This window comes from Eleutherodactylus coqui, chromosome 8 (genome assembly GCF_035609145.1).
Source record: "Eleutherodactylus coqui strain aEleCoq1 chromosome 8, aEleCoq1.hap1, whole genome shotgun sequence".
NCBI lineage: Eukaryota > Metazoa > Chordata > Amphibia > Anura > Eleutherodactylidae > Eleutherodactylus > Eleutherodactylus coqui.
In genome coordinates, this window is record NC_089844.1 from 108,709,019 (window position 1) to 108,721,596 (window position 12,578).

At 45.2% G+C, this 12,578-nt stretch overlaps 1 protein-coding gene across 1 annotated transcript in view; it reads right to left on the reverse strand.

The window, feature by feature from the left end:
• Window positions 1-9,724, reverse strand: part of ZC3H7A (zinc finger CCCH-type containing 7A) — a 52,385-nt gene extending 42,661 nt beyond the window's left edge. Inside the window, exons 1-4 of the mRNA XM_066576191.1 lie at window positions 9,643-9,724; window positions 4,396-4,488; window positions 2,124-2,163; window positions 764-961 (exon numbers count right to left, since the gene is read on the reverse strand). Coding sequence (XP_066432288.1) covers window positions 764-961; window positions 2,124-2,163; window positions 4,396-4,451 — 294 coding nt within the window. The 5' untranslated portion in view covers window positions 4,452-4,488; window positions 9,643-9,724. The remainder of the gene's footprint in view (window positions 1-763; window positions 962-2,123; window positions 2,164-4,395; window positions 4,489-9,642) is intronic.
• Between the last annotated feature and the right edge of the window lie 2,854 nt (window positions 9,725-12,578).

Consider the following 12,578-nt stretch of genomic DNA (forward strand, 5'->3'; position numbering starts at 1 on the left):
TTCGTTCATCGCTGATTTCTAGCAAGCTCCTGCTGTTAGCAAGCTAGAAATCACTGGTGACTGTTATCAGCACTGCACCCTGTTTTTGTCAATGGGCAGCGCTGATAGTATTCTTTCAGCTGGTATCCTGCTGGAATTTCTCAGCAGGACACCAGCTGAAAGCTTTGAGCACAAAGCAGCTGTTTGCATATACAAAACAGCTGCTGTTCTTGAGGTTATCAGCAGTGTCTTGCTCCGCCTGCATTTAACTCTTTAAGTAGCTAATTAGCTAAATAAGAATAACACAAAGATGATCACTCAAAACTGTCACTTAAACTGCCGTTTGAGCGATTTTTGAGCAATCATCTTTCAGTGGAAATGGGCCTTTATACTTACCTCTCCCCCGCATCTCCTGCATTCTGCTCAGTCCTCGCTTCCATTTGTTTACCGGCTGCAGTCCCACCGGTTTGGGACACCACAGGCTGCAGCAGCCAATGACTGAGCTCTGTCATTTGTTGAAACAGCCTGTGACTTCCCATAAACAGGGTGGGGCAGCCTGTAAACGTGACATCACAGGGGAGACCCATAGTGGCGGCACAGGAGATATAGGGAGCATGTGCCCATTTGTTGTCTTATCGCCAGGGGAGCTGTGTCTTATTGAAAAAAGATCTAGATCTTGGACAACCCTTTTAAGTGAATTCTTAGCAACAAATGTGCAGCATCCTACATAAATAATACTCTTACCCCGTCTATATATCATGCAGCCTGGCTCTAATGCTCTTACCGTGTCTATATAACATATAGCCCGATTCACATGCAGCTTCTCTAGCGTCTCGGTGGTAATGGCAATCTCCTCAGAAGAAGCATAGTTGGCAATGTTAAGGGCCTCGGTGTACTGCTTTATTGACTTATCCTTCAGTCCTTCTTTATACAGGTCATTTCCTTCATTGAAATGATTTCTTATCAGCTTCTGAATAAAAATCTGAAAAAGACAATGCAGAATGTCTACATAAAACAAAGCACCGAGCTGTGATATAGGATGCATTATACAATAAGACTGACAAATACTAAGAAGCATAGCAAAAAAGACAATAACTTCTCTGCTTCTCTGGGTGATATCCGGGTAATAAGGTAGACACAGTATTGTATGGAAGTTAGCCACTGCGCCCCAGCATTGTAACGGGTAGCTTGCAATGAGCACCCTCCTCGAAGATTACCAGCAGCAGAGATGTGGAGAGGCAGAGGTTACCTGGGATGGATGTCTCCTGGTTAGCATCCTCCTTAGAGAGTAGTTGGTACTCCTATTCTACATTTGTAGGGTAAAAGTCATTATAGTGCAGAAACTTCACATATTTACTATGCACAGGTCTGTCATTGAAAGTCAGATTTCTAAGAAGTCTGTGTGTAAGATCTGACTGTTCAGTGAACAAATAATACAGAAATTCTGCACATCGCACATTATATGCTGCTTCCAGAACACCGTGCTGCCAGGACCCTCGAGTCAAACCGAAGATCAGATTCACCAGCTTCTAAATGATCGCTCAAAATTAGTTCATATGAATGAATTTAAGTGATAATTATGCAGTGTAAATTAAATTAAATAAGTAAAAAAAAAAACGCTCATTATTTATTCACAGTTAGTGAAATTATTGCTGGTACTTCATCGTTTCACATAGAAGGTGAAGCCCACGATTCAGCAATGAGTCTTTCTGTCTTAAGGCTCTACGCAGGACCTAACAACCATAGCGGTAACGTCAGGACTTGAGCAGTTGCTTAGCCAACCATCCAGTGTAAAAGGGCCATTGGACACTGGCAGCTGCACTCATATAGGAAAAGCGTGGCAGGTTTTTTCCACCTCAGATTTTGCTGCACATCTGGAGCAAATTGACAAGTAAATTACATTTCAGATTTGTTTGTGCATTTTCATGCTATTCACTGCAAAGAGTGAAACCGGTGGTGAAAACTGACCTGGTGTGGATCAACACATCCACAGCATCCCTCAATTCCCTCTTGATTTCAGCTAAACACGTACTGAGCAGAATCTACATAGAACGTCCGTGACGTGTCAATACGACAGACCATAATATTGCTACACAGAGCATCAAATTATCCAACAATATGGCCAATCATTTCTTAGTACTTACCTCATATTCTGCTTGGGGCCCGAGGAATGGCATTGTGGACCTGGAAGAAAAGAATTATTAGGACAGAACACTCAGAGAGCCGATATCCAAAGGAGTAACGAGCAAGTAACAGTAATTACACAAACAAACTAACATTCACTAATGCCAATCTCACGCGTGCGGAATCCGTGGTCGGCGTATGCATGGAGGATTTGCAGAAAATGGCATGCATTGAAAGGTATGTAAAAATCGCTTTTTCTTCACATTCGCAGAAATGAATTGCGTATTCCAAGCGGACAGCCTCCATTAAAAACAATTAACATCCCGCATGGGTCGCGGATACCCGCCTCATCGCCAAGTAATCCTTGCCAGTAGCAGAATCAAGTAGGAGCAGGTTGGGTGCTCAGCTGTTAGCCACAGCTGAGAACATGGAGGGAGAAGTGTTTTTTAACCGCTTCTGCCTTCTCCTTTTTCAGGTCTCAATGAGCGCTATGTACTAAACATTAAAAGTGAAAGTGTTTCTTCCACTATGCTACCCACCGGTCAGCTCTGCTAGTTACTATTGTCACTACAGGGGGATATTTTTCCCTGTAACTGGGGCTCCTATGGATGCTGCTCCTATGGATGCCCCAGCTACAGTGGAAAAGTGTGTAATAAATGACCATATGAATGACCCCCAGAGGTCTTGTATGACATCATGGGGGACATAGGTGGTAAAACCAATAGTTAAAAAAAAAAAGGATTAAAAAATTAGAGAATAAAATAAAAAAAACATGTATACATAAAAAAGAAAATGACCCAAAGCTGACGACAACCAAGACCGTCGCTGTAGGTGTCCTGTAATCCAAACTATACATAGTATATGTGAAAATGTCTGAAACAAAATGAGGAACAGATTTCCATACTTTATTTTAGCGTAAATAAATAGATACATTATAAAAAAAAAATAAAACAATTCTAAATTATTTTGTTCTAGCTTTTTAGCCCAAATAAAACAAACAAAAAAAAATTCGAAAAAAGTGTCAGTGTGAAAGGATATCAAAAAGGTGACCTATATGACACGGAAGAAAAAAAATGCAGAAAAGTTTGATTGTTGAAGGGAAAAAAATAGGGCAGTAAAACCACCACATGGGTAAAATCCTAAAAAGTGTCCTGTCCTTTAGGTACAAAACAGCCTGGTCCCTAAGGGGTTAATGAAGTCCGGTTGTCCAGTGTCTCTCTCTGTGATAGTGGTGCAATCCATCTCAGGTGAAGAAGATGGCGGTCTTATTTGATGGCTAATCCCGGATTTGGCGTACATATCTGGTAGAATTTACACCTATTTCTGATGTAAATTATACATAAATGTGTCAGTCCAGGCGGCCACGCTGCCTCATATGCACTTATACACATCCATCTGCCAGTCACTGCTGAGGAGTTAGCGTCTGCTCACTTTAGGAATATACTGGACTCATCATTACATATGGTGTATTCTTTCAGTCTCCTGTTAGACAAACTGCATAAAATTTATTTGGGGCTGGCCTGACTACTAGGGGTACGGACCTGTAGCGGTAATATGCTGCCATAAGTATAAAGCCAACAGACCCACTGTAAAGGGGCACCCTAGACTTGTATAGGAGCGCGCACACACGGGGCTCTGAAAAGAGTCCGATTTTCATCCCGCGTGCAGACTTTAGAGTGTGACACTGCTGGGTCGCAGGAGAAAGGGAGTATTAAAAAAATACATCATCCGACTACCTGTCATTTTCCCAAACCGCACACAACTTAGTTTATGGTGCTAGGAGGACATGACAGGTTCCCTCTAAGGGGTTCAAAAGAATGGCTGGCTCTGCAGCAGTGCTCCCATTTATTTTATATTTTTTCCTTACTTAACCATATTCGTCCAAACAGAGTTTTCTTAGTCCAGCTCCTGGCGATATAAATCTGTCAAGTGGGCAATCCCCACCATTCACTGTCAATGGGTGATGTAAGCCTTGACTGACTTCCCAATGTCACCCATTTACAGAGCTGCCCACTTGACAGATTCACAGCAGCAAAGCCTGTTTGGGTGAAAGGAAAGAAATGGGGATAGAATCAGCAGGGCCATGGCAGCAGAACTATGCAGCCAACCCCACTGACTTTACCCCAGGACAGTACCTCTTTAAGAGTTTTCCAACTTTAGACCCCTTCCTATTGGGAATTCACGTGTCCTCTGAAAGCAAAAGCAGTTGCCTACAGCAAGCGCATGCAGGCAGAGACGAACAGCAATTTGTAATCTATTTACTCAAGTAAAAGTAGGATGAATGACTCTTACTGAATGAATTTGATTCCACTTTGCATATCTTCCTGCCGGCTGCGACGGTCGGACATGATGTTCTCTTCATCAGAGAGATAAATGCTCACAAATCTGTAAATTAAAAGCATTCATTTAGTACCAGCACCTGATATGAAGTCAAAATATAGGAAAAAAAAATTGAAGAGTTTTTCCACAAATATTAACTGTATTGTGTCCTCAAGACAATTCTGATACAAGGCTTTGTCATAAATAGTAGCAGAGATTTACTAAAAAAAATGTGGCAGAATTCTGACACAAAGAAAGTTGGCGTACAGAATCCCAAAAGTATGAATGGTCGATGCTTAGCGCTAATGAAAAGTGGTTCAAAAGGAGACTATAGGAGAAAGGAGAAAAAATTAAAACGTTCCAAGAAACCCTTTCCCTAGTATATATATAAAAAAAGATCAAAGAAAAGGTAAAAAAAAAAACATAATTGGTATTGTCGTGTTAGTAAAAGTCCGAACTTCAATGGGAACTGTAATACCAAACCTGGCCACTGCAGTGAGAACAAAGCTGCCTACTTCCTGCATAAATCAGCTCAGTTTACAAGCACACTGGCCCAGTGAACAAACGATCCGTGTAGATCCCAAGCGGTCAATACCTGCTGATTTATTATTGATTACCTATCCTGCAGATAGTCATTTAATCGTTTAGCCAGGCCTCATACAGCTATGCCAACAGAAAAATAAAAAAAGTTCTGCCACAAAAATGTCAGGTGTTGAAGCGGTTAAAAGCATTTAAATAGTGTACTTTAGGACATCATAGGCAGGAGGATTGTTGACAGATGCTTATTTTTAGATGTCATAATTTCCCAAACCAAGATGCAAATGTACCGCCATGTGGACTGATTTTAATGCAAATGTTGTTTCATTTGCAGAGAAATATTTGGGTATATATTGCTTCATCCCTCAAAGAAAGAACACATTACTGGTACTGTTGTATCTTGTCGATACCGGAACTGGCTTCAGTGAGAGTGACACCCCCAGCTGTGGATTGGTGGTTGTGGGTGTCGTGCCTACCCGCTGGCTGGAGATTACATCATCCTGCAGGATGATAGCACCGGGGACAGTGCTGCCGTAGTGAACTGTGAGACCGGGGAGGAAAGTGACAGAGGCCGCAGGGGGAACGGGATGGAAGGAGACGGAGCGGGGAGACGCAAGGGCACGTGTTTTAGCTGGGCCGGCCAGGTAGTTATGAGCACGGCACTGAGAGTAGGCGGGGGGATGCAGAGAGTCTGTCGGAGACATGTGCTACCTGGCAGTACCATATCCGAGAATGTGGGAGGTGAGGGGGGCATTGGGGGTGACTGTCACAGCGGGAAATGGGACAAGGGAGAGTGATGGAGTGTCACTGCTCCCGGCGCTCTGCTTTCTCCTGTCCCTACTCTGGCGCTGTCATTCTCCTTGCCGGCCTCGCATTATGGCCTGCAAGGGAACAAGGCTGAGCGGCATAGGAGGGGGGAATTACAGGAGTCGGCAGGGAAGATCATGGACACCCTTTCTCCTGGCCAGCCAATCCAGATGGGGATGTTGGTTGCGGGTGTGCATCTTGCTCCACCCATTCTTCTGGTGGAGACAAGATACAATAGTACCCAGGTTACTAATAGACACTGCCCCATGTCCTCCATGAGACAATGCCTGGGGGGAATCCAGACTTCAAGAATAATAGGCCTGAAACCCAAACAAACAAGAGCAAATTATTATTTTAACAACACTGTAAATATAATTAAACTAATTATAAGAGACAATCATTTTATAGGGAGGCTCCGGACAATGTGAATAGCTTGAAATTTCAAAAGGCAACTGATTTACATATTGTTTTCTCTTCTGAGAACCGGTCCGGTCACATAATTATACAGTATCAAATTACAAGACTATAATAAATCTATTGTGTGTAGAGGGATTACTAGATCCCGTTGTGTTCAATTTGAAGGGCACTCCGGGGGTATTTTTATACATTCATTATGTAGCTATCAAACAATATATAGAAGAGCGCTACTGTTACCTTGGTTGGTTATTTCTTTCTATCTGCCATTTTCGGCCTTTTTCATTAGATGATCATGTGATCCTAGTTCTCACCAGCTCAGATCTACTTGGGGTTATGTATTCATTTTCTAGTCAGATTCTCAGAGTGATGTTGTTACATGGATGTACCACAAATTGCCTGCAGGGGGCTAGGCACTCTACCATAGTTACTGATAATAATCACATAGCTCCTGTCACAGTCATAATAGAGGAGATCACAGCTCATCCTCCTGACTTTATACTTGTCGTCTGTAGCCTATTTCGGTGAATATAGAAGGTAATGATAATTAAACTATCCCCCAAGCAGCCAATAAAATGGTATAGCCTCAGCTAATGCTGTGCTAATGCATCATAGGATTAAAAAAATCTCATCTTTAAGACTGTACCTGATAAGCATCAGACAGGAGGCTGTACTGCATGGAAGTGGCTGCAATACACAGAGGAGACCTCTATGCAGGTGATGTTTCGGCATAAGCTGTCGTGTGTGTGTGTACATGAAGAATAACACCATAACTGGCTATTTATACAACTTGCATTCTACATTGTTAGCAGCTTTCCTCTCTGCAGGTTGCATCTGTCATTATTCTCCCTAGAAATAGCTTAGAGAACATCTCTGTGATACAATGGATTCATATGTAATATGCTTGTGTAAATAAGCCCTGAAGGCTCCCATACACTTGCGTTTATTTCACACTGCGTTAATACTGCATTTTTTTTTTACGCGATTGTCAATGGGACTTTCTAATGTTAAAAACGCATCGCACAAAAATGGCAAAGCACAAACTTGCAATGCGTTTTTAACATTAGAAAGTCCCATTGACAATCGCGTAAAAAAAACGCAGCGATATTAAAACGTAAAAAAAACGCTAGTGTATGGGAGCCCTTAGGCACATGAAAAAGAAGAAAAAAAACTTTCCAAAAAATGCAACAGGGATGTAAGGAGAAAATGATTCATAGAATACTCACAAGAAATGATATGATGGCATTTATTAGAACACGTAAAGCAGGGATGAATATATCTGCGTACAACATTTTCGTACACACCCATAAAGAACAATAGGGCTCTATCGCGTAATTTGCGGTAAAATGGAACATGCTGCGTTCTTTTTTACGTGCGTATACACGAAAGTGTGAATGGATCAATGAAAAACAATGTACTTTCATTGACTCCATTCATCATGCATTATGCGGGTGTATATCACGTGCCTAAGGGTGCATTCACACGAACGTATATCGGCTCAGTTTTCACGCCGAGCCGATATACGTTGTCCTCGGGTGCAAGGGGGGGGGAGGATGGAAGAGCCAAGAGCAGGAACTGAGCTCCCACCCCCTCTCTGCCTCCTCTCCGCCCCTCTGCACTATTTGCAATGGGGAGAGGCGGGATGGGGGCAGGGCTAATTCGCAGAACTTCACCCTGCCCCCTTTCATTGCAAATAGTGCAGAGGGGCGGAGAGGGGGCGGAGAGGAGGCGGGGAGGGGGCGAGAGCTCAGTTCCTGCTCCTGGCTCTTCCATCCCCCCCCCCCCCTGCGTGAAAACCAAGCCGATATACGTTCATGTGAATGCACCCTAATACACAATTACGGTAATACTCAAGAACACACGACCCCCAGGGGGCTCCGTTTAAAGAAAATTCCCAGGTAGAACATTTTCTCCAAATCCTCCCTTGATTTCATGCGTTTGATCATTAAATATGAAGAGGACAAGTTAAAAGATATTCAATCGCTTGTCAAGGAAATGAACCTTTTCGGACCAGACACTTTTCAGGGATTTTACCCATGTGGTGGTTTTACATCCTTTTTTTTTTTTTTTTTTTAAATCTACCAAAATTATTTTTGCAGCTTTTTTTTCTGTGACATATATTTTATTAAAGGTAAAAAGCTTTAAACTTCTTTCAAATTAAGTTGATTAATTTTTAAAATTAGTATATTTAGGTTAAAATAAAGTACAGGAATGGGTTCCTCACTCTGTTTCGGACGTTTTGATATATATTTTGTATAGCCTCTGATTACAGGGCAGATACGGTGACGGTTTCGTTGATGTCAGCGTATTGAAAGCTCGCATAGTCGATCGCCCATTTGTTTATTTATTTCTCTCTCTCTCTTAATTCTGACTTCTGCATCCGGTCTCCCAGCAAGTTATAAGCAAATATGTACCTATACGCAATGTTGATTGCATATGCACTGAGGATCGCTCGTGTCCATGGTAAAATAGAACATGCTGTCATTTGTCTTCCACTCATTGAAATCCCAATTCCTACCCGCACGTCTGAGCGAATCGGCAAAAGTCCATGCCTTTCAATGCCCCCGTATCATCGCGCGGACAGCGATCACGGAATCAGCTATTCAACTCAGGTTGTGTGACAGCGGCTTATGCCCTCATGCCCACGGCCGGATCCACAGCGAGTGTCTCAGCAGGCGACCCAGCGGGCATGCACAGTGCAGCCCATGACGCGCCGGCGCTGGGCTGTGACGCGATTTCCCACAGTGTTCACAGCAGAGTATCGTGGGAAAGACGGCTTCTATTGACTGCGACGGAAGCCGTCCGTGCGATTTTCCGCAGTTTAGAACATGCTGCGATTCCCGCCCGCGACAGAATATCGCAGCTGATTTCCGCTCGTGGGCAGGGCCGATCGGACGCTCCTCTCTGCTGGTGGTCTGTCGGGGGTCCTGAGCCCGGTCACCTTGTGTGCCCCCATCCACTGCCCCAACACCTCCTAACAGTCTGATCAGAACGGCTGATGGGGACCATCCATGGATGCCACCCTCCAGCCTCTCCCAGCACTGCCCCTCATTCCCCACTGCCATAGTCATGGGCAGATCTGCTGTGATGGGTCGGCAGCTCCGTGTCTGCACTGCCAGCTGTGTGACCAGTACACGTCCGCCATCTACAGCAGGAACTACAACTCCCAGAGGCTGTGGCGGCATGCTGAGAGTTGTGGTCCCCCAGCAGCTGGAAGGCTGCAGCCCAGTAAGGCGCCCCCGGCATCCCCCGTGCGGTGGGCTCCATCAGGACCACCAGCCTCCTCCGTGTCACCTGACTGCTCGTACAAGGAAGCCCCTAACAAGGCGCCGACCAGGAAGCGGCTGCACATGAGCGCTCCCGCCATATCCCCTCCCACACGGCCGGCTGACCCCCCGCACACACCCCGCTCTACACGGGGAGACACAGCCCACCACGGACGGGACCCCCGCGGGTGATTACCTGGCCGTGCAGGCGTCCTTTCTTCAGGGTGTAAGGCTAGAGCCGGAGCCGCCGCTGCTCACAGCTCCACCTAGTGGCAGACGGACCGCAGAGCGGCAGCGCAGCCCAAGCTGTGTCCTCCGGTGTGCCAGCATGGCATAGTAGTGTCAGGGCATCGGGGGGCTTCATGGGATAAGGGCACAGAAAAATAATAATGGGACACAAACTCGCTGCCTGCAGAGAATGTCCACCTGAGAATGAAGGAGATCACTAGAGGCTTTGTGCCAGGGGGCATATAGCCCAGGCAGAATGTGTGGCAGCGCCAGAAACACGGGAAAGGCTACCAAACAACCCCAGTGGTAGGTGGCATTGTGCGGCGCCAAAAGTAAATAAACCCTGCGCCATAATAATACGTCATTCCCATCAGCATAATTATGGTGCAGTGATGGAGCAAGCTCAGCAGCCGCGCCATCACTTGAGAGTGCCTGATGGATTCTACGGCAGACCTTTCACACGAAGGGCGGCTTCACACGGGCATACTTGTGTACCCAAAATATGGCACGCAATACGCAGAGAATAGAACCCATTGAAATCACTGGATTTGTCTTCATTTCATTTTACTGTGAGCACAAAAAAATAGAACATGCTTTATTTTGTGAGTATTTGTAGGGTCCCACAGAAGTCTGGGGGAGGGGAAGGGGGCGCGAAATACAGCGCAAAACTGTGAGGACAAGAACCCACCTGGACCTCATTTAGAACGGGGCGGGTAGGTGTTGTGTGAACATATCAACAGGCCTGGTATGTGCCAAAAAGGACAGTACAATGCAGAAACACGTGGGCAAAAGTACCGCATTCGTAGCGCATTTGGGGATACACCCGTGTGAAGCCGCCCTAACAGCCAGGATCAGAGACTTTGATCTTGGATGTTTAACCCCTCAGATGCCGCGGTCAGTGCAGACCACAGGATTAAAGTGGTTAAAGGGATTGTCTGAGTGGCCCCAATAGTCATAGTGCCCCTAGTTGTTGCCCCAATAGTAATTGTGTATGCCTCAGTGGCTTCACTAATAATGGTGCTTTCAGTAGTGGCCCCAATATAGTAATAATGCCTGAAGTAATGGCCTCAATAGGATTAGTGCCCCCAGTTGTGGCCCCAATAATTGTGTACACCTCAGTGGCTTGATATGGTAATAGTGTCTCCAGTAGTGGCCCCAATATAGTAATAATTCCCACAGTAATGGCCCCAGTGGTAATAATGTCTCCAATAGGAACCCAATAGTAATAATACACCCAGTAGTGGCCCCAATAGTAATTGTGTATGCCTCAGTGGCTTCAATAATAATAGTGCCTCCAGTAGTGGCTCCAATAGTAATAGTACCTCCAGTAGTGGCCCCAATATAGTAATAGTGCCAACAGTAATGGCCCCAGTGGTAATAATGTCTCCAATAGGGACCCAATAGTAATAGTGCCCCTAGTTGTGGCCCCAATAGTAGTTGTGTATGCCTCAGTGGCTTCAATAATAATAGTGCCTCCAGTAGTGGCCCCAATATAGTAATAGTGCCAACAGTAATGGCCCCAGTGATAATGTCTCCAATAGGGACCCAATAGTAATAGTGCCCCTAGTTGTGGCCCCAATAGTAGTTGTGTATGCCTCAGTGGCTTCAATAATAATAGTGCCTCCAGTAGTGGCCCCAATATAGTAATAGTGCCAACAGTAATAGCCCCAGTGGTAATAATGTCTCTAAGGCTGGATTCACACGAACGTATATCAGCTCGGTTTTCACGCCGAGCCGATATACGTCGTCTCTCTCTGCAGGGGGGGGAGGATCGAAGAGCCAGGAGCAGGAACTGAGCTCCCGCCCCCTCTCTGCCTCCCCTCCACCCCTCTCCGCCCTTCTGCACTATTTGCAATGAAAGGAGGCGGGACGGGAGCGGGGCCAAGTTCTGAGAATTAGCCCCGCCCCCGTCCAGCCTCTCCCTATTGCAAATAGTGCAGAGTGGCAGAGAGGGGGCGGGAGCTCAGAGCACTGCTCCTGGCTCTTCCAGCCTCCCCCCCTGCAGAGAGAGACGACGTATATCGGCTCGGCGTGAAAACCCAGCCGATATACGTTTGTGTGAATCCAGCCTTAGAGTGACCCAATAATAATACTGCACCCAGTAGTGGCCCCAATAGTAATAGTACCTCCAGTAGTGGCCCCAATAAAGTAATAGTGCCGACAGTAATGGCCCCAGTGGTAATAATGTCTCCAAGAGTGACCCAATAGTAATACTGCACCCAGTAGTGGCCCCAATATTAATAGTGGCTCCAATATCATAGTAATTGTAGTAGTAATAGTAATATATCTTCCAGCAATGGCCCCAATAGTAACAGTGCCCCCAGTTGTGATCCCAATAGTAGTAGTCATTCTATTATACTTCATTTTTGTTAGTGGGAATAGGGCTGTATTGCTCATTGACAATGTGAGATCATAGGTGGGAATGGTCCATTGGGGCCTGTGTGTTGAGCATTGTCAGTGATTTCACATAATGCCTATAATGATGGTTTTTCTCCTGCCTGTACATTCTCATGCAGCAAGGTCTGGCACTGCTGTTTACTGTAGTGCTTCCACGTGATCACATTTGTAGCCACATTGTTGATCTGTTCCCACATCAGGGATGTTTATGCTGTCTGTTTCCAGCGCATGTTGTAACAATAAAGACTTTTTTGATACTTTGTTGTGGAGTGCTGTATGTTTTCTGCTGTGTGACGGTAGGACGAGGTGTAGGACAGGTTTCAGCGTCTGAATGTTCTCATTTCCTTACATTAGGCAGAGGTCTAAAAAATAGGTTTTCGATTTAAAAAAAAAAGGCTAAAAAGTTCTTATGTAATGAGTAGAGATGAGCGAGCGTACTCGGCCACGCCCCTTTTTCGCTCGAGTACTGCGATTTTCGAGTACTTCCGTACTTGGGCGAAAAGATTC